Source organism: Prionailurus bengalensis, chromosome A1 (assembly GCF_016509475.1).
Source record: "Prionailurus bengalensis isolate Pbe53 chromosome A1, Fcat_Pben_1.1_paternal_pri, whole genome shotgun sequence".
Classification (NCBI taxonomy): domain Eukaryota; kingdom Metazoa; phylum Chordata; class Mammalia; order Carnivora; family Felidae; genus Prionailurus; species Prionailurus bengalensis.
In genome coordinates this window covers 215,524,505-215,546,985 of record NC_057343.1, presented here as the reverse complement: position 1 = coordinate 215,546,985, position 22,481 = coordinate 215,524,505, and the positions used below count along the sequence as shown (strand labels likewise).

General features: G+C 37.9%; 1 protein-coding gene across 3 annotated transcripts in view; it reads left to right on the top strand.

Moving 5' to 3' along the window:
• CDH6 (cadherin 6) overlaps positions 1-22,481 on the top strand; it is a 129,282-nt gene that overhangs the window by 65,176 nt on the left and 41,625 nt on the right. For all 3 annotated transcript variants that reach the window (XM_043600689.1, XM_043600698.1, XM_043600708.1), the window contains exon 2: positions 6,821-7,177. In XM_043600689.1, the coding sequence (XP_043456624.1) occupies positions 6,950-7,177 (228 nt within the window). In that variant the 5' untranslated portion in view covers positions 6,821-6,949. The remainder of the gene's footprint in view (positions 1-6,820; positions 7,178-22,481) is intronic.

Here is a 22,481-nt window from a genome sequence, read left to right as displayed (position 1 = left end):
TTTCCTTTGTTTGCCTGAGTAAATCTTTTGGGAAAAGACAACATCCACAAGCCCAGACACCCTCAGGAGCCAGGCAACATGCATAAAGGAATGAAACAAGCAATTGAACAGCGTCATTAAGGATTGGTGGGGAAGCACCTGCCATGCTTGGGAAGGGAGCTCCGTCCACTCCAGAAATAAAAATGTCACCAGAACTCCTGATATCAACTTAATCCAGTAATGAGCATGCACTGATCTTTAAAGATTGGTGGCTGATTTTGGTTTAACTGTTCAATTGCAAACAAGAAATACACAAGAGGCAAAACTCTGCTCCTGGTATAGCCTATGTGTGTCCTCTGTTAAGATTTTTTTTTTCACAGCTTAGGTAATTGTGGCCATCTTACTGTTAACACCTCACATGAATTCATTCATTTTATCCTCACAGGCATCCTATGGGGTAGGTACTGTTAAAATTGTCCCATGTTATACTTAAAGAAATTGAGACACGTGTTGATCCCCAGCCAGTGTTGAGTGGGGCTGAGCTTCTAATCCAGATGTGTGGTGTGCCAGAGTCCGTTCCTAACCATACCCTGATAACTTTCTCTCATGATAAAATAGGTTGGAATTCTTCCCTCATGTGGAAAAAGAACTTGGTCTTTATCCTCTGATTCGTGCTTTTGGGGGTTTCTTGTCCCAAATGAGTATTTCACATCAACAAATATTCCTTGAGCCTCAACTACACATGAAACACCATTTTATGTGCTGTAACACATTTGATTTTATCTTCATTAATGCAATGTGTGGAATGTGATTTTAGAACGAGGGTAATACTGTTAAAATAGCTTCATCTGGAAATACATCAGTTTGCAAACAGATTGGCATATTATCCACAAATATAAACATTTACAAAAAAAATCAGGCATCATTTGATGGCTGTTGCCATGATGATTCATTGGCACAAGAGAAATGCTACGTGATGAGAGGTGCCAAAGCTGTTTGACACATTTCAGTGGAGTTCATTACACACATGAAACAGAACCAATTTTACTCAACAGTGACTTTGACATTTACAGAAAAATGAAATGGAAGTTTAGAAATGAAGACTTCATGTGAAATATCTACCAAAAATTTTAAATTGGTTCTATCCTTATGCCACCACTTCTAGAGGATCAGCCATGTACTGTAGACTTTTTATGCACAGCAGGAGGCAACTTATTCAAAACAAAGTTTCTTGGGAGAGCGGATAATTGATCTTGAAAAAACTTAATTGGTTGTAAAGCTCCTCTCTCAGAATAAAGAACATGGATGTTTTTAAAGATTTACTTGAAGAAAGGCACGAGTACCTTTGGCTGCCCTCTGTTTGGTTTATCCTGATATCACAGTTCTGTTTCTTAAATTTGCTAGGTTCTAATGGAGTAAATACCATCTTCATCCCCACCGCACCCAAAGGCTTTGTGGGACTAGAGCAATTTCAGGCTCAGAGTTGGAATACAATAGAGTCAGGAGAAATGTTAAGTAGTTGTAAATAACCAGTTGTTTTCTACTTCATTAATGATCTAAGGTGAGAAAATGTACCAGAACTTAGTAAGGGATTTATAATACATATGCCAAAGCATTGCTAATGGGTTCTGCCAATGGGTTAGGATGACTCATGTATAGACAATATTTTCAGAAGTGTTTTTTGTAAGCAGCATCAATGCAAAATACCATGCTACAGCATTTATATGCAACACTATTTATTCCAAGAAACGGTTTCCTACCAGATTTTAAAATATTCTCTCACTATGGTAAATGGTTAAAGTATATTAAGAATGTTGTTTTATTGAATGCTTCCTATGTTTTTAGTGCCCAGGTTAAGGCTCTGCATACCAAAGAATGAACGTGCTTGGTTTAATTTGTAAGCCTAGGTAGCATTATAGTAATATTGCACTGATTAGAATTAATCAACAATAATAGAACAAATGTATGCTGAGTCTGAATTCTAAAACTTTAAAGTAATTATATTGCTTTTAAACCTGTTTAATATTTACTTATTTGTTTGTAAATAGTATAATAAAATCAGTATCTCAAAACCAGATAACACAGTTGAGACATTCAGACTGTTATCAAACATAAGTCACCAGAGAAGCAATTCAATCAATAGAGAAGTTTTTAATTAGCATATTAATGATTTGCAAATAGAAGGTGATTCCAAAGGACTCTAGAGAACTTGAAGACACTGTAGTTTATCTTCTCATTCTATATATCCCTATGAAATATTTTTACATTATTAATTTCCAATAATCTAGGGAAAAAGGTTTTGCAAATCAAAGGAAAACTTTAGCCGAGCTTGTGCATTAATTATCACATATTCTAAACTGGTAGCTCATGAATTAATGAGTTCCAGGCTCCTCCTAAATGGCTTTCATTAAATAAAAGCTGGACTTGGCTACGTACTCGCGTGAAGATGGAATGTATATGCATACTGGCTGCCAGGCAAATTAAGTTACAACATATGCAATTATCAACGCTGTGTGGGCCTTGCCCCACTATCCATAAACATCTTTTTTTAATTTTTTTTTATCTTTGAGAGAGAGAGCGGGGAGAGGGACAGAGGGAGAGAGAGAGATGGAGGGAGGGAGAGAGGTAGAGAGAGAGAGAGAGAGAGAGAGAGAGAGAGAGAGAATCTTAAGCAGGTTCCATGCTCAGCATGGAGCCAGATGTGAAGCTCGATCGCACAACCCTGGGATCATGACTTGAGCCGAAATCAAGAGTCAGACAGGCCACTGACTGAGCCACCCAGGTGCCCCTATCCATAAACATCTTAATTACGCTCTACATATCGCTAAGAAAGGGCTTCTGCAACGACTCAAACTATTTTTCCAGATCAACCACTTTCGCATATCACATTTCAGAGTGTACGAATGATGGCCTATAAGAAACAGAAAATCCCCCCAAAAAACCCAGATCCCAGCAAAAAGAAAATAAAAAGTAGAGACGTGGTCTATCAAGTAATCTTTTAAGTCCATTGCTAAGCTGCCATTAAGCTGCAATTAGGCAGCTCAAGTCTTGTCTTTATAGAGTTTTTGATATTTCTAACTGATTTGCTCTTAGTGCCATGAGGGGATGGGGGCAAAAAGGTACAGTCTCTACGTTGTTTTGCATTGTTTGCTCTCTCGCGCTCTAACCTTCTGATTCTTTCCTGACTGAATACCATGCCTGCCTGCTATTTTAAAATTCAGTGTCTATGCATGCCCTAACTCTTTATCCTTTTGGTTTACTTCTTGACATCTACAAAATGAGCCTGCATAGCTGATTACTACTTGCCATGTGGTACTCCTGTATTTTGACTGCTTACAAGTCAGCAACTTTCCCATATTTTCAAAGTTGTGCTACACTGGGCTTTTCCCTCCTTGACCTATGGCAATTCCACATCCTAAGAATCCTGTTTTTTGGATCTAAGAGTATGCTTGGAATATGTTTTTATTTCATATTTTTTAATTAAGTAAAATCTAAAATATATACATATCACTCATTTAAACTTTATCATATTCTTATCCAGTATAACATTAGAATAAAAATAGCACATAAATTACACAAAGACATGTTTGTCCGGTATCATTTTTACAAGGGCAAAATTCCTACGTTGACACTGGGTTCTGATTTTTTCCACCTGAATAAAGATGACTTTCAAAACCTTAACACAACAAAATGGAAAGGAAGGGCACCTGGATGGTTCAGTCGGTTGAGCATCAGACTTAGGTGCTCTCTCTGTCTCTCTCAAAAATGAACATTAAAAAAAAATTTAATGGAAAGGGGGGAAAAAGCACAGATTCCATGAATGAGTCCATCCTCCAGTGAACTTTCCTTTTTGCCCACATTCTTCATGCAGTCAGTGGGCATAAAGCTTCCACCCTCTCTGTTTTTATACTATTATTACTATGAAATCCCGACTTGAAGTCTACACAGAGGAAAATGATTAGCAAATGGTGTGATTTTGATTTTTAAAGACGTTCTATTTTTTTAATTTTAAAATAATTTGACTAAAAAAAAGAATTTGACTTGCTCAGAAGTGCTTCTAGAAAAATTAAAAAATATTCAAGCATAAGAGGGAACCATGCTATCTTTTGCAGACTTTTGCAGTGTGCTATAGATGAATTCTTAATATGCAATGCATCATGGTAACAATAACAATAGTAATAACAACAGTAATAATAATAATAGCAGTTGATACTTATTAAGACCTTATTAAGCGCTACGCGCTGTTAGAAGTGCTTTGCATGGAATGACTTAATCCTTACAACACACTATGAGGTAGTTACTGTAATTATCCCCATTTACAAAGAAGAAACTAAGGTACAGATGAGATTAAGCATTTTCCCAAGTTCACAGCAACTAATGGACAGGGTCTGGATTTAAACCCAGGCAATCTGGCTCCAGCATTGATAATCTTAACCACCATGCAATCTTGCCTATTACAAAGTATTAAATGAGAATTGCTAAGTTATATATTCAACAGTTCAGTTTGTTGGAGTTTTTTTAAACTATGAATTTCACACAGAAGTCTATCCCTCTAAAAAGCTAACACTAAATATGAGCGGATCATAGTAATTTTAGTAATTTTGCATATTGAGTTTTTAACAAGGGCACACCCTGCCAAGTTGATACAAAAAGAGCTGGGTTATAGCAAAACTAGATGTTCTAGCATACTTGCAAACACTGCTTAAATTTGCATCACTTTAAAAGCTCATTACCAACTAAGCAAAAAAAAAAAAAAAAAAAGAAAGAAAGAAAGAAAGAAAAATACTTGACATTTTGGTATCTGTGATATTAAAAAGAACTAATATTTAATATTCAAGTGGCAACAGCTTGTAGAGTTTCCACACAACACCCACAGGGATCAATTTTTCTTTAAAATGGCCTTTAGGAGTCTGCCTTTTAAACAGCTGACACCTCCATTCTCTGTATCCCTCTTTCCTGCCAGCACCATGGGGCACACACTGAGTGCAGCAACAGACGTGTAATTCTTCACTGCAGGATTTGTCTATGCAAATAATGGAGAATATGAGAAATTAAGAAAAATGTAATTTCCACTGAATCAACCTCAGTGTAATCTCTCCTGCTAAAAATGAATAGATGTCTTTAGAGGGCTTTTCTCCATATGCTCCCTCAATCCCTTTTATATACTATCCGCGAGAAGAACAGAATCGTCATTACCTAACCGAGCATCAGTTATTCCTCACCTGTACCAAGGCCACATAATGACAAGTATACGATTGCCTGGCATTTTTCCAGCATGACTAATTGTCACAGTATTAATTCACTCACCTGTGGAATTTTCAACTTCCCCAGCCTGCTGTCAAGAAGATGCATAGTAATGGAATAAAGGTTTAAAAATGCTGAACACTATAAAATATCTCACTTATATTCCAATAGAAAGCTTTCCACTAAACCATGTGTTTGGTGGCTATAATTACTCATTGCTGGGGTAAAAAAAAAATCAAAACACTGGTCATCTATAAATTTACCTGTTACAATAATAGGAGACACAGAGAAAATTCTGTTCTTATTACCTAAAACGTGTTTCTTTATCTGTATTTCTTTCATGAATGAACCAGTTTAATTACTGTTATGTTCTACATTACAAAGCGCTGCATATGTTTGGTTAGTATAATTTAAGAAATTTTCCCATCTCAAATAGTACAATGAAGGAGTCATTTGTTAGATTCTTTTTCGAGAAATATGGAAAAGTTTAGGATGGAGATATGGGCATGTATTATTTTAATTACATGAAATATAAACCACTTTGTAACATCTTTGCCAGGCAATCTGGCCCAAGGATTTTTTTTAATGTGAGGTTACATTCTTGAAAGTTAATATTTGTCCTGGAAAATTATTACTCACAAGTATAATAGCTGACTTTTCTGGAGATCCTGTAGCCGACAACTCTCACTGTGATATTGAGATATACCTGATGCACCTGTTAAAATTACATAGGCATTGTGACCAATTTATATATATAGGCTTGATTGCTTATGATATATGTAAAATTTAGAGATGAAAACCCAGGATTTCCTAAAGAAATTTAAATAGAATTTCTCATTTAATTCCTATATTCTATTATATACAAATTCTAAAACATTATCCTATAATGTTATTAGGTCGTATGAGGAAAAACAGCTTCCTGGTCAAGTCTGAGAAATCCTTTATTAAATGTAGCCTGGCATCACTGTTGCAAAATTTCACTCCAGAAACTTCAATGTGCTAGTATGCATTTTGAAAAGAAGATGTGTGGTCTTTTCCAACCTTCCTTGACCCAGGCCAGTCTACCACAACCCATGGCTGGAGCCAAGAGTCTGAAGAGCAGACTCTGCCTTGACTTATGCAGACACATCACAGGTACTCAGTACATTTTAGTGAAAATTCAACAGTATCCACTTTCAGCTGAATTGAAACTGTCTGTGATATTCTTTGCCTCAGACTTGTTCATGAGGATATATATGCAAATGGAATCAGAAACACAAACTCGTTTCTCCTAACCAGATCTCAGCCCACATACTAGCGAGGAAAAGAGAGTAGTGAAATAATCCACTCTGGCATGTTGACCTACAGCAACGCTATTACTTAAAATAGGATTTTTAAGCGCTAGAAAAGGAGAAAGGAAAACAGCAGCTTCCTACTCGGCACATGCCTTCCATTTAGCATATCTGAAAGAACATTTTCCTCATTTCAAAATTGATCGCCAACTTATTTTTGTTGTTTTGCTATTGAAATTTCCGCCCTCTCTCTCCAGAGCTTATTTGCTCTAACACTGAATTTTAAGCATCTCTAAAAATGTTTGATATGTTATTATTCTTTCCAGACATCCTCTGAGAGCCAAGCAAAGAACATTAAGGAAGAAAGGAGGGATGACACTGGACAGAGTGCAGTGAACAAAGACACTTGAAGGAGCAGGGCACCCACTGCCCAGGGAGTGGACTGTGTCATCAGAATGAGAACTTACCGGTACTTCATTCTACTCTTTTGGGTTGGTCAGCCCTACCCAACTTTCTCATCTCCGTTATCTAAGAGGACTAGTGGTTTCCCAGCAAAGAAAAGGGCCCTGGAGCTCTCTGGAAACAGCAAAAATGAGCTGAACCGTTCGAAAAGAAGCTGGATGTGGAATCAGTTCTTTCTCCTGGAGGAATACACGGGATCCGATTATCAGTATGTGGGCAAGGTAGGATTCCATTGAGCACTTTGACATTCTGGTTTTAAAGCCTGAAGAAGTTACTCCTAATAAATAGATGGGGAGGATGTGAACTATTCCCCCAATACAGTAAGAATTGTTGCTTATCTGGTGAGACTTTTTTTTTTTTCACTTGAGTAGTTTCGGGAAGAAGACTGTAGCAAGAAGCTGAGAAATGTTAGCAGTGCAACAAAGAAAGAAATGCTTCCACTGAAAACGAAACGCCCACAACCATCCACATAGGATTATCATAAATCCTTTAACTTTTACTTTAGCTTGAAAAATGTGGTCCAGCTATTCTATAAAGTAGGATGTATTAAAAACAGGAATAGAGCGATTAAGCTGTAAGGGAAGGAAGGTTCCTTTTTCTGATTCTGAAAGCAAACATTCTGAGCGTTGGTCCTTTGGCCAGGTTCAAATTAACTACTTCTTAACACTGCACCCGACAGTGCCATCCATTCTCTGACCAGATGGAGCCCTTTGTCCACAAAATCCACCATATTGCCTTAGATTTGGTTGCTGTTATTGTTGCTGCTATGGCTGGTTTTGTCTTGTTTCAACTGGCCAGAGTCAGGCATTTCAGAAGATAGTGCTTTAATTGTGGCAAGGTTCACAAAAGAGAAACATGGTTATGCAAAGGTGCTATTTCCAAATATCATCTAACCATTTTATTGACTCTAGAAAGTAGAGTGAGGAGGGCATCACTTATTATAGCCCTTGGAGGTTACTGGAGCTGAGTCAGGGAAACAGCTCAGTTATACTGTCATCGTGAGTTTCACTGAAATGTTATCATCAGCTACATTCTTGTTGCAGAATATCTGCATGCGGCAGAGATGGGGGGACAAATAGACACATATTTGTATTTTGTAGCTTCTGCGTTTCATAATATGGTACTGATAAGAAAAATAATTGTCACATATCCTTTATATGAACAGAGAATGAACATAACAGAAATGATAAAATGTCTTTGTTTATGATTACAGCTATGATTTTGAAACAATCATATTAGGATATCATGCAAACAGAATAAATTTTGCAGATTCCAAGGGCTCCGCATTCACATTTCAATCTGTTATCAAATATCCCCTAAATAACAGTGTGCAAATATTCTCTTTAAGTATTTACCATTATAAATGAAGGAAAGCCATCCATGGCTTGGGCTGAGGTAACCAGGCATTGTTCCAATGAATGAATTATTAATGTGGAATAAAGTAGGAGAGGAAGTATTCAGTGGAGGGGTGAACATCAACACAGATCCCCAAGGGTTTAGCCTTGAATTTGATGTGAAACTCACACGCTGTGTGACTGCTGAAAAAAGACAGTCCACTTATTTGTACTTCTCTCCATTTCCTTGTGAAATTTGACTAGCACAATATTTAACAGAGTAATGGTTGTAAATAATAATAATAATAATCTTACCACCTTTAAAGCACTTTCTGCAATACAAATAACATTACTGTCATAGAAGATTAAAATTTCTTAATAACTGATTCCCCCTTTTTCCTTTCTGCTTTTTTCTTCTAAAATTGTGAGGCCATTTTATATCAAAAATACTTCGTGTTCTTAAAAATTTTTTTTCAACGTTTATTTATTTTTGGGACAGAGAGAGACAGAGCATGAACGGGGGAGGGGCAGAGAGAGAGGGAGACACAGAATCGGAAACAGGCTCCAGGCTCTGAGCCATCAGCCCAGAGCCCGACGCGGGGCTCGAACTCACGGACCGTGAGATCGTGACCTGGCTGAAGTCAGACGCTTAACCGACTGTGCCACCCAGGCACCCCTACTTCGCGTTCTTAAAGAAAGGCTGGGATATTTCAGGATCCTGGAAACAGAAATGGATAAAACCGCGTAGGAATCAATTTTACCATGAGAATTCTGAGAGGTAATATTGCCACGGGGAAAAGTTTCAAGCTGTGGACTCCAAGTGGATCTGAGGCTGCATGGCTGCACTGCCACATGTGTGGCCAAGGCAGGTTGTTAACCTTCCCGGGCTTTAGTTTCTTCATCTGGAAAATGCAGGCAGTGAAGCCTGCCGCATGGACTTACATGAGACAGGAACTAGTGGCTGGCACATAGTAGGTGCATAAAGACAGTATTATTATTGGCAAGCAGATCAGTCATAAACACTCTACTAAATCTATCTGTAATGCACAAATATTGATTTTTATATCATTGCAGAAGTAAAATGAGGTAATTAAGGGATCTCCCAATGGATGGAAAAGGTAGAAGATGGAGGCAAAATCCCTTCCCAATCATAGCTTCAACTTAACGAGTTGGATGTAGATATTTTATTGGCAGCTAGACCTATTTCCCTATCTTACCATCATCCCTACCCTACCCCCACCTCCTTGAAGTTATAACATATAAGAAGATATCTACTGGGGGCGGGGGGTGGGGGGGAAGCAAGGGCAATAATTGAAGTTGTCATGATTCCCAGCATTGCTGCTTCAGATGTGTTTAAGACTGTAAATAGGGCATTTCCCCAAATCTATCTTTGGGGTTATGCTTCATCAACAGGCAAAAGGATTTGAGTATAATGTGTTTTTATCACAATTAAGAATAGGCCAAAATAATTTTTTAAGGGAAAAAAAATGTTTGTTCCTTCTGTGGCAACAAGTTGGTACACATTTTTTTTTTTGAGAGAGAGACAGAGTGGGGAGAGGCAGAGGGAGAAGAGAGAATCTTAAGCAGGCTCCACACTCAGCGTAGAGCCTGACAGTGTGGATCCCACAACCCTGGGATCATGACCTGAGCTGAAATCAAGAATCAGATGCCCAACTGAGGAGCCACCCAGGAGCCCCTGGTCCACTTTTAAATAGATATGGAACAAAACACATACCTGATGTGATGATCTGGATCCACAAGGTCAAGAAACTTTTGGAAAAAAAAAAAAAAAAAGATTAAACTATAGCAGAGGTTCCAAAACATTCTTGGTTTGCAGTGCCCTTGATATTTCGATAATTGTTTTTACAGTGCCCTTAGAACACAAGAAATAGAGCCAAACAACTTAACAGGTATTTATGTTCTAACAAATAAGTAGTTATTTGAAAAAAATACACAGCAATCAGCAGAAAAACCAATATTTTAATTTTATTCATAAATAACCACAGTTACTTACAGCATGTGGGCATCTCCCAGGCACTGTACAACTTCTAAGATCAGACGCTGCCCCTCAGTTCCTTTTCCACATTGATTTTGCATTGCACTCTCTTATTATCACAAGTTCGATGGGAAAATATAAATATATGACATCATCGAAAGGAATGGAGCACCACCTACTGTTGAAACTGTTAACTTCTCTGGCCTAGTAATTCACAAGGAGACTCACAGAGCCCAAGTGTTGCTAGTATTTCCCTCGAAATGTTAAAATACTTCCTGGCACCACAGTGGGTTCCCTGCTACACCCCAGGATGCCTCAGCATGCACTGTGGACAGCACTGGACTGTAGGTAGGCTGGCACTTAAAGGTGTACAAAGGCCAATAGAACCTTAAATCTTGCTATTAGCCTAATGAAATAACATTACTTAGAGTCCATCCTCTGGGCCTGAAATGAAAAAGATTGGTCTGTACTTGTAAAGGACAGAAGTGTTAACGAAGAAAAAGTAATGCAGCTGAGCAAGTAGCACTTAAAGTAGAAGAGTTTTTTACTCTACAAGCATCTGTTTATATTTGTATTCATGTTCGTTGTTTCCATTACTTTGTGGTAAGTCTGTAGGGACAACAGTGAGGATGGTGAGTGAGGGAAATGTGACAATGGGTGGGAGCAGAGGGCTGTCGGGTGTGGAAGGAGAAAAGAGGGAGAGTCACATGAGCACAAGAGAAGACAGAATCCTGAGGCTCGGGTAACAATGAGGTGAATAGATAAGATCACATTCAAAACTTGGACCTCTCTCCGATAAGCTGTCTGAATGCTCCCCAGCATTTCACTGTGTCCTGTGGCCAGTAAGATTAATGCAGAAGCATGGGCACGGCAGGGCTAGGGAGAGAGGCACTTACCGGGAATAAAAGTGGGGAAGGCCAATTAGAGCTGAAATATTGACAATCTGGATTCTGATTTATGAGAAAAGTCTCCACACCTCTACTCACCTAAAAATGGTGGTGGAAGGTGTGGGCAACAGGGAGGGAAGATGTTGTCTGTATTGGGTAAGAGTTTGTGAGCTCAAGATATAGATATACATACAGATACAGATAAAGAATACGATTTCTTTTCTAAAATACATGACCATCTGGGGGCAGCTTGTAGCAGAGTTAGCATAAACAGCATCAGTGTCACCTGGGAGCTTGTTAGAAATGCAGACTCTTGGGGCCCCACCTGAGATCTATTGAATCGTAATCTACATTTCAACAAGATCCCCGGTGAATTGTATGCATATTAACATTTGAAAAGTGCTGCTTTTTTTTTTTAATTTTTTTTTAACGTTTATTTATTTTTGAGACAGAGAGAGACAGAGCATGAACGGGGGAGGGGCAGAGAGAGAGGGAGACACAGAATCGGAAACAGGCTCCAGGCTCTGAGCAGTCAGCACAGAGCCTGACGCGGGGCTCGAACTCACGGACCGCGAGATCGTGACCCGGGCCGAAGTCGGACGCTTAACCGACTGAGCCACCCAGGCGCCCCGAAAAGTGCTGCTTTTAAAAATGCCTTGGCCAGGGTCTCACCTACCCCGAAATTCTGACTGAGTTGGTTTTTAATTGTTTATGATTCTAATATGTGGCAGAATTTGACAACCACTGCTTCAGTTCGCAGCATTATCACTGGCAATGACTATAACAAAACGTGGCAAGTTCAGTGATAAAATGGGCCTCTAGAAAGTACTATGGAACTATGAAGGAGAGGAGCCAACTGAGCGTGGGGCTCAGTAGAGCTTTCTAAAGGAGGTGATAATATTGGAAGCACTCTTAAAGGAACAGCAGGTGTGAGCTCATACCTCAGAGGGAGAATTAGCAGGACTTCCCAATTAATTAGATGCAGAAGCCAAAAGAGAGAAAGGCAGAAGTTCAGACAGAGATTTCAAGACTGGACAGTCAGGAGAGTGGAAATGTCACTAATGCTGGCAAAATGGAAAGTGATACATGTTTTCATGTCAAGGGGGAACAGGAAGAGTATTTGCTTTTATATGATATCCATCTGGGTTATCTTTGGCTTATGTAAACTTAATAGAAAAATAAGGGGAAACATTGTAATTCCACATTTTCAGAAAACCCCACACCCCTCCTGCCAGCTTTATATAACGTAGCAATTCCTTGGTGATGATTCACATATAGTCTAAGATTAGGTTTAATAAGAAAAGAAGAACATAGTAGAGATAGATTAGATTTTGAAGATGCGGCCAATCATTAATACAAAGATGAATATATTTCAAGCTCAGACCTTTGCACAGTTTTAGGCAGAAGATTTGCACCTGATCATTAAACAGTCCACAACAGTGTTTAATTCCGTCTCCTCCATTTTGTTCTTCACAGTGTTCTCTATCCTCTCCTTCCACATAGTGTATACATAAGATGAAGCTCCATTAGAAGCTATATTTTTAGTAGCATACCAGGAGATCTGTTTTTATGAAATTTGACAAGCTGTGTATTTTCATAGATATTTTCTGATGTTACCTTTTTGGAAGGTGATGATGGTTTTCTCTTGTGGAGTTTCCCCCCCACCAAAAATAGATATGCTGTGCTTTTTTAAACACCATGAAAATTTGGGTTCTACTTGAGGTTCTAATGTACAAGTCTTCCTAACATGCCTTTCTCGTGAGTCCTTAAAATTAATGTCTACCCAATTCAGCAAAGCCACTAGTCTCAGGATAATTAGACAGTAATGTTTTAACGGCCCATAAAAATAAAAGTGTCAGCCATACACACCTTTAAAATTAGGAATGAACAATTATTTATTCCTATAATTACATGATCCAAATTCAGTAAACATGAAGCAATATTATACTCATTCTGAAAGACCATTTAAAAGATGCTATCATTAAAATATTGCTTTCTTGTATTCCAATTTTTTTCTGAAAAGATCATAAATTGAAGAGCAGAAACCTCCTCGCGCTAATTTGACAGGTGATTCAGAGAAGCCATTTAACGACTGCCGCTTGAAACAGCAGCATCAGGTTAAAGCATCGTCACAGCTAACATTTACTGAGCCTTACTTTGTTCCAGACACGCTGCTCACTGCTTCAGATGTATTAACTCCTTGGAAGCTCACAACAACCCTACAGACTAGATGCGATTTAGATCCCTGTCTTACAGATGAGTAAACCAAGGCTCAGAGTATTTGCCTGCTAGACTTGGCGGTCAGCATCTGTCTGACCTCGTAACAGCTCAGTTATTTTCCTTCCCCTGTACATCCACTACTTCACAGAGCCATTGCAAGGCGCAAATGAAAAACATTCCCAGAACACGCTTTGGCAGTCAGTGATTGCGTCTGGCTCAATACCACAAATATCTGCTGAGAACCTGCTGTGTGAAACCCAAGGGTAGAGAGGAAAAAAAAATGTTAAGACTAGTTTCAAAGAGCTACACAAATATGTTTGCATTATTATAATGCACAATGCTTTTACTTTTCCTTGATTTTAATTTTCAGAATACATCAGTGATATTCAAAATAGTTACATGTGAGCATTTTAAAATTAGATATGCAATTAGCAGTCTTTTTGGTCATTGTGATGAAAATGTGTCTTTTCTTTTTATTTCCCTTGATAACCTTCCCTAAACTTCTATTCTGGTTCAATGACCTGCAATAATCTTTTCTCCCTGAGTCAGGACAAGTGCCTTGGGCACATCTTTCTTCTTCATCATTTAAATTTAATGTTCAGCCATTTAACATTTTTATATTTCAATTGGTTAGTGTATTTAAGAGACCGTGCACTCGCTGGTTGAATGTACTTTTTAAAAATGTTTCAAAAGTAACTTCCCAACTGCCAATATTGGCAGTAATCCTCATTGTGTTTCCCTGTCACCAACTGATTTCCCTTTCTTAATGACAAAAGCTTCAATTTGCTATTTGATGCTAAGATGTCCTGTGTAACAGCAGTTCTCTTTCTGAATCTTAAACTCTCCACATAGTCGCTCGCCTGGAGAACAGCACAGTTAGAATGTCTGACCTTGGTCATAAACCCAAAGGCAACTGTTCAATTGCCTGGGTCACGCAAGTAGAGTAAAATATAGAAAGAAAAAGAAGGACCCAATCCCAAATCCTCCAACTTCCACGTCATTATGTCTGTGGAATCCTATGTCCTCCTGCTGGCAATTCAATTTGTTGAACGAAATGGAGGGATCAAGGTGAATACGAGAGAGTTAAGGATTCAGGTCCTTTTTGTTCCCACTGAGCTATTTTACCTCCGTACTCCACAAGTCGAACAGATCTAGAGGTTGTTAGAAGGTTATAAAGATACTACATGTTCATTATAACAAATCCCCTCCAATCTATATTATAGACATGGCTAAGTATTTGTTTACTCATTACCTTACTTGTTTGTACTATTATTAAACAATATAAACACTTGATTTGCAGCAGAATTCTTTGTTTTTTGTCATATTATGGGTCCACCATAGCAGATGGAAATATGAATATGCAAAACGCCAACACCGCAGTTTACATTTCTTTTCAAATCAAAATCCTTAATTATCATTTTGACTGAATTTTATTCCAAAAATCAGATAAATATTCTTGACTTATTGGTAATCAACAGTAAAAAGATACTTAAACCACTGATTTTTTTTCATTTCCATTGATTTGAATGACAGAACTGGCACATTCATTTAAATATGAGAAGCCAGGGGCGCCTGGGTGGCGCAGTCGGTTAAGCGTCCGACTTCAGCCAGGTCACGATCTCGCGGTCCGTGAGTTCGAGCCCCACGTCAGGCTCTGGGCTGATGGCTCAGAGCCTGGAGCCTGTTTCCGATTCTGTGTCTCCCTCTCTCTCTGCCCCTCCCCCGTTCATGCTCTGTCTCTCTCTGTCCCAAAAAAAATAAATAAACGTTGAAAAAAAAATTTAAACATGAGAAGCCAAGGACATATATATTGTAAGCAGAATTATAAGTTTAACTTTTAGAAGGCCTTCCATCTCTTGTCAAAATTAAAAGATGCCTTCCTTATGTTCTCTCTTTTATCAAAAATAAACAAGTTTTTGACAGGGGTTCTGCCTTGATAACCTTCATGAAATTTAGAGATTATGTATGGATGTTAATGTGTCATTGGAATCTCAAGAAGGCATCTCTTTGTGTATAGATTTGGCCACTACTAGCAAATTCCACTTTCCTATAAGCTTTTACCTTGTCAATTATTAAAATGACAACATAATATAATCCTCATAAGTAGGCTAAAATATATCAATATTCTTTGCAAACCTAGCTTTCTGTCTGGAATTAAAGAGGAGGTTGAAAGAAAGTACAGAATTCCCCGTAAGACAAAGAGGTTTTTTTCTTATTGCTATTACTGATAAATAAGTAGAAGGAATAGATACTCTCAAAGGTCAATATGAGGAATCAAATTTGAAATTATGTGATGTGAAATAAAAAGAAAAGCAGCATGCCAAAATATTTCACCAGGAATATAGTTATAATTGCTTCCAGCTTTCCATTCACAAAGAATACACACACACACACACATACACACACACAAAGAGGCATTTTAGAAGATTAAAATGTATACATGTGTGAAATATATGAATAAATATTTTAGGTGAATTAGTATGTTTTAGAAGACCTGAGGGCAGTAATGGGGGCATAACAAAAAGCCTGAAATATCACTCTGCATGTGGGATTTAATGCTGACTAGAGGGAACAGAGATTGGAGTTAAGAAGGCAATTGAAGAAGTTATCTCGGCTTTGACATTTTTGAATACATTTGGAGAGAAATGCTTTTCATTCATTCAACAATTATGCACTAGAGAGTGTAAAGTTAATAGCAAAGGAGGCTGCCTGTGTCTGAGCCCCAGCTCCACGGTGACCACCTGGGTAATACAGGGCAAGTTATTTAACCTCCCTGTTCCCCAATTCTTCAACTGTTACATGAAGGAGTAAGAAAGTTATTGAGGTGAGGATTAAATAAATTAATACACAGAAAGGGCCTAGAACGGGGTCTGGCACATCCTACTCACAAAGGGAAGACCATGGAAGAAGGAAAGGCACGCTGCAATCCAGTGAGCCTTCAAAGAACAGGAACAGTGAAGAAAAGGAAGAACCAAAGGTGCCCAGGGGATTATCCCGCTAATGTGCAGTCTCCTTCTGTGAAGTCAAGTATTATGGGCCAGGAGATGGTGCCAAGCAGCTAAGGCAGCTGCAGAAATGACTCATCACCAACAGTTCAGAGAACTACGCATACATAAAAATACGAAGTCTTCTTTATTATCCCAACCAAACTAAAAATAAAATGTGCACTACAAGTCCTGTTATTTGACGATCCTGGTAACTTCTGTAGACCCTCCTATTAAGGCGATTTATTATTTCATTTGAAAACATCATCACTTTACACCACAATTTGGAGTTAATATTATTTAAATTGCTGCTAAATGTTAAGACTCTGATCGGGTGTCGTTATTTTTTCCAATACAAACTTTAATGCATCCAGCAATGCAAAAAATGAATGCACTTAAAGAATACTCAAGTTTTAAGTTGGTAGTCATAATTAAGTTGTTAGGTTGGAGTTAATATTATAATCTCCTTATAGTATTGAACCAAAGTTTTACTGAGGGAAACATCACTCTTGATTTAATTTCTTACCCTGAATGCTTCACCTTTTTAAGAGCAAAATAATTAATTCTTTGTTTAAAGCTCAACTTTGACCTTCAGTATATTGAGTAGTGTTTTATATTGAGTCCCAGGACTCTTCTTTCAATTAGTACTTTAGATATTTAATTTAAATCTTCACGTACTTGTATCTTGGTAAAATCTGCAAGACCCTAGCCTACATGTTTTATTCATCTTTGTGTCCTTAAAAGTGCCTGGGACAGATGTGCACCATAGAAACAGACAAATATTACTTGAATTAAGCTGCAATGATGGAAGAGATAAAATCCTGCCATGTAATTTAAAAGTGTTTCCCAGTTTATAGGTGTGCATGGTTTGATATGGATATCACTGATAGTGCTTTCTGTCATTGGGTTGACAACTGAAAATCTAAAGTCTTTAAAGTTCAAGGATATATTAGGTAGTAAACATATAAACCAAATTTAGTATGTCTTTCCATGGAAGCTACCTCTGGAAATTTCACATCAAAATGACACAAATATTTTATGATATAATAGGAAAAAAGTTCAAGGTACCTTAGTGCAAGCCAGAGAAACTGAAGACAACACAGTTGTATGTGCATAAACAAGAAAGATAAAAAGGGAAGATACAGCAAATAATAATATAGCATAAAAGTTGGTTCTTTTAAGACCTTTACAAATGAAAACCAGACATCATTTAGGGTCTCAGTAGAAGAAAGTTTGAAACAGAATGGGGAAAAGCAAGAGTTGACCAATAGAAAGCACATTTTTCTTAAAATTCCTAGGAAACTACATTGTGCAGACAATTCAAGTGCCTGGTAAAAAAGAAGTCATTTAAGACCAGAAAATGTTGATTGCAACAATTCACATAAAAATCAACTATGGAGAAAAATGTGAAAATACAGGGAGAGAAAAATTCTATATAATGACTAATTTTTTTTTTTACCAACTATACATTCTCCTAATCAACATATTTTGAGTTCTTGGAGGAAAAACAATCATTTCTGGAAAGTAATCTCATCTTAACTCTTTCTACTATTTATATGAGTATAATTCAGAAGAGAAACAGGAAAGAGAAGATGCAAAAAAAAAGTCTGCTTTCACATAGAGTTATGCAAAATTTTAGCTTGTTTTATTATTTTCTTTCCACAAATTGTGAAGCGTAAGATTCTGGCTCATTTCCTTAATCTATAGCCTAAGGCTTCTTGCCCCTTTCTCTCTCCCCCCCCCCCCCCCCCCCACTTAGGGTAAATACCCTCTGGAAAGCAAACTTTCCCTTTAGAAATCAAGTAAAGCAGAATGGACTATAAAAAATTACCTCCCTAGGGGCGCCTGGGTGGCTCGGTCGGTTAAGCGTCTGACTTCGGCTCAGGTCATGATCTCACAGTTTGCGAGTTTGAGCCCCATGTCAGGTTCTGTGCTGACAGCTTGGAGCCTGGAGCCTGTTTCAGATTCTGTGTCTCCCTCTTTCTTTGTCCCTCCCCCGCTCGCTCTCACACTCCCTCTCTCTCTCAAAAATAAATAAACATTAAAAAAAAATTACCTTCCTACCCTAGTGTATCTTTTTTTCTCCACTTTTACTGAAATAATTGACGTACATCACTAAGTTTCAGGTGTAAGGCATGATGGTTTGATTTACATATACTGTGAAATGATTAGGCTCAGCATCCACCTTCTTATATGGATACAGTAAAAAGAAAAGAAAAAAATTCTCCTTGTAACGAGTTGATTTGTATCTTGAGTGTTCTGTCCAGCTTCCCAACTATGCGTATTATGTAAAAAGAATAAAAAGGGAGGAGCTATTTAACTTGTGCAAAGGCTATGATTTTGGTGATCACCTATCCACCCGCTTTGTAAAGGAAAACAGTTTTAAAACCAAATCAAGAAAATTAAGTGACTTGGGCAATTTGAGTGGTAGTATTATATTCCATTTTATCTCCCTTTCAACAGTCTACACGTCACTTTCTTGAGTTTTAAAATGATAATGCAGTAGTTGGAAACTTACTATGATGGCAAACCATCAAGTAATTTCTAAAGAAAGGGGAGAGACAGAATAGAAGACACAACACAAAGAAATCACTCCTTGGCAGGCAGAAAATTTGTAATGAGAGAAAGAGCAATGATAATGTTTTCTTATATTTTTAGCAGGTGCTATAGTTTATGAAGTGCTTCAGCATACGAGCACCCTTTGAATGACCGCATAAGCACATTTCCAGTTAGGCAGGATTAAATCCTTTTGAGTACGACAAAACAGTCCCAGAGGGTTTAAGAGACCAGTGTCACTATCAGCAGAGTGCCAAAGCTGGGGCTGGAGTCCAGCCTTTTTGATGTGATTGAGACTAATACTCTTCCCTTATACATTATGAAGATACTGGGGTAGCAGAAAGTATTTCAGACATGTAGGCAAATAAAACAATCACATAAATGCTTAGGAGTTGGAGCTCTATGAGCACAGCACTAACCGTGAGAACAGTTTCCCCAGTGTGGCCATCCAGACAGTACACATTTCTCTTTCTTGATTGCTTCATTGTTCCCTTAAAGCAAGAAGAAGAGAGAAAGAAAGAAAGAAAGAAAGAAAGAAAGAAAGAAAGAAAGAGGAAAAAAAGAAAAAGAAAAAGTGTTCAAATCATAACTTATAAACTTGTTCCCATCCAAGAAACATAATAAACAAATGAGCTCATAATTTCCTCTCCTAGAATCACTCACCTGAGTTATATGAGCAGGTTATGGAATTCAGTTTAGTCTTTTATTTATTGAGTACATACAGGATTCTTGAGAGTTAAGAATTTGAACAGAAAAATAGTCCCTCTCTCAAGCAAACTATCTGTTTTATAAAGATATAACTTTAACTTTTTAGATCCTAGGAGTCAATATAAGAATATTATATCCAATATATTTTTTACCTTTGAAGAAAAACACATTTTGGGAAAAGTCCATTAGCTACTGAGAAACATAATTTTAAAAATTTCTGCCATTTGAGTCATCATGTCTCAAATGCCTGCATTTATGTATTAATATTTTCCTCCAAAGTGTATGTGTTGGAGTGAGAGGGAAAATAAGAGAGGGGCACTAGGAACGTGTGTGTGTGTGTGTGTGTGTGTGTGCATGCGCATGTGTCCTTAGATTTGGCAATTACTAAAGAGATTGCACCGTAAGGCAAAAAGATAGGATTGTAACTGGTGAGTTGCGGTGCCTTACTAAATCAATTTTTGACTGGGTATCTGGCTCTCAGCTTGATTTACCACTGGCTTTTTGAAAATGAAAATGTTAGACTAAGCAGGAGCTGAGACTAATGTCCCAGTCTGCCAAAGACCTTGGACGTCCAGAGCCAAGCCAAAGGCAGTAAACAATGCCTTTTTGGGGAAATAACTTCATGCAGTGAATAAACCAAAAGGCATTTGTTTAATTGATAAATCCCAAATGAACAATAACACATATTACAGTTTGTATCATTTGTGCCAATAGAATTTACAAATAACTTAGCCTGGGGTCTAATATAATAAATACAATGAATCCAGAAACGTTTGTAATCATCATGGGGAGTGCCGTTTGGCAGCATGCTCTGGTGTGAATTAGCACAGACACTGGAGTCAGGCAGATCCTTCCTTGCCATGTTCTTAACTTTGGGTAAGTTCCTTAACCTCTCTGACCTCAGTTTCTCTGAAAAATAAATTGAGAAAATAAAGGTTAGCTCCTGGAGTTGTTATGAGAAGTAATTGTTGAGCATTCTTGCGGTACCTGACACATATTAAGTGCTCACCGAAAGTGAGTGTTCTCCACTCTTGGCTGGGATTCTTGAGGGACCGCATTCAGGTTCAACTCACCTTGAATTCTAAAGGTAAGGAACTACCGCCTTAGTTTCCTATGGCTGCAGAAACAAATTACCACACACTTAGTGGCTTCACAGTACAAACTTATTATCTTACAATTCTGGAGGTCAGAAGCCTGAAATGGGTTTTACTGGGCTAAAATCAAGGTGTCTGCTAGGTGTCCTTCTGGGGACTCTAGAAAAGGGTCCATTTCCCTGCCTTTTTGAGTTTGTAGAGGCTGCCTGTGTCCCTTGGTTCATAGTCTCCTCCCCCATCTTCAAAGTCAGCAGCCTATCATTTTCAAATCTCTCTCTCTCTCTATTCTCTCTGTCTCTGTCTTTCTCTGTCTCTCTGTCTCTCTCTGTCTCTCTCTGTCTCTCTGTCTCTGTCTCTCTCTCTCTCTCTCTCTCTCTCACACACACACACACACACACACACACACACACCACACTGACCTGTGCTCCACCTTTCCATCTCTGACTCCAACTCTCCCCCACCTCTTTCCCTGATAAGGACTCTGGTGATTACATTAGTCTCACCTGGACAATCTAAGGTAATCTCCCTATCTAAAAATCTCTATCTTCATCACATCTGTAAACTCCTTTTTGCCAGATAAGGTAACATAGTCACTAGTTCCAGGAATTAGGACATACACATCTTTGGGAGAGCTATTATTCTGCCTACCACAACTATTATAGCACTCAAGTTTTATTCATTTTATAGTTGCTCTGGTACTTTTGACATTAAATTCAAGGTATTGAGTGTAAAAGATAAATGTCAAGGGAATTAATAAATTTCTCCTGAGTTTAAATTTAAAATTCTTTTGCTTTTAGCACTTTGTCAGAAATTCTCCTCCACGTAACACAAGGTCTGTTTCAATGGTTATTAAACCTAACAAAAGATAAAAGATTGAATTGAGTGGGGTCGTGTGGCATCTCTGCAAATGCAGAATCTTTATGGTATTATTTGAATGTATTTTAAGCATAACTGTACACAATGAGAAAAAATGGAAGGACAGAAAGATGATAGATGATAGATGATAGATGGACGGACAAATAGGTAGACAGAATTCAATCAGTGGTTCTCAATGGAGGCAATTTGTCCCCCAGTGGACACTTGACAACATCTGGAGACATCTTTGGTTGTTGTAACTTGAAACGTCCTATAGGCCTCTGGTGGGTAGGAGCCAGGAGTGCTGCTAAATACCCTACAATGCATAGTCTAGGTCCCACTACAGAGAGTTACTCAACACAAAATGTCAATAGTGCAGAGGTTAAAAATCCTGAATTAGATCTTTGTTACTCAGCACTTAAAATACAGTTTGGTGCAGAGTAATCCTTTAATGAATGGTTCATAGATCTGAATGTAAACATCTGGAGATAATATTTTTGTTGTGGTTAACATAAGACACTGTGGTATCAGATCATCTGGACTCATGTTGGTTGTATGATGCCAAGAAATTACCTCTTATCTTGCCTTGGTTTCCTCATCAGTTAGGAGGAAATATGAAGAGTGTCATGATATACATCTATATAATCTAGGTAATGATTTCAGCTCATTTCCTGGCCCACAGAATGGGTTTAATAAATGGCTATTATTATTTTCCCAAATCGCAGCCAGACCAGTTGCCAAATGATGAATTATATAAGAGGATGCTTTAAAGATAAAATATGTCCACCGCTATAAAAATCAGTCAAGTTATTTATATTTTATAGAGTATAATTTTTAAGGTCATTATAAGAGGAAACATAGTATACTTGAAAAAGAACATGGGATATGGAG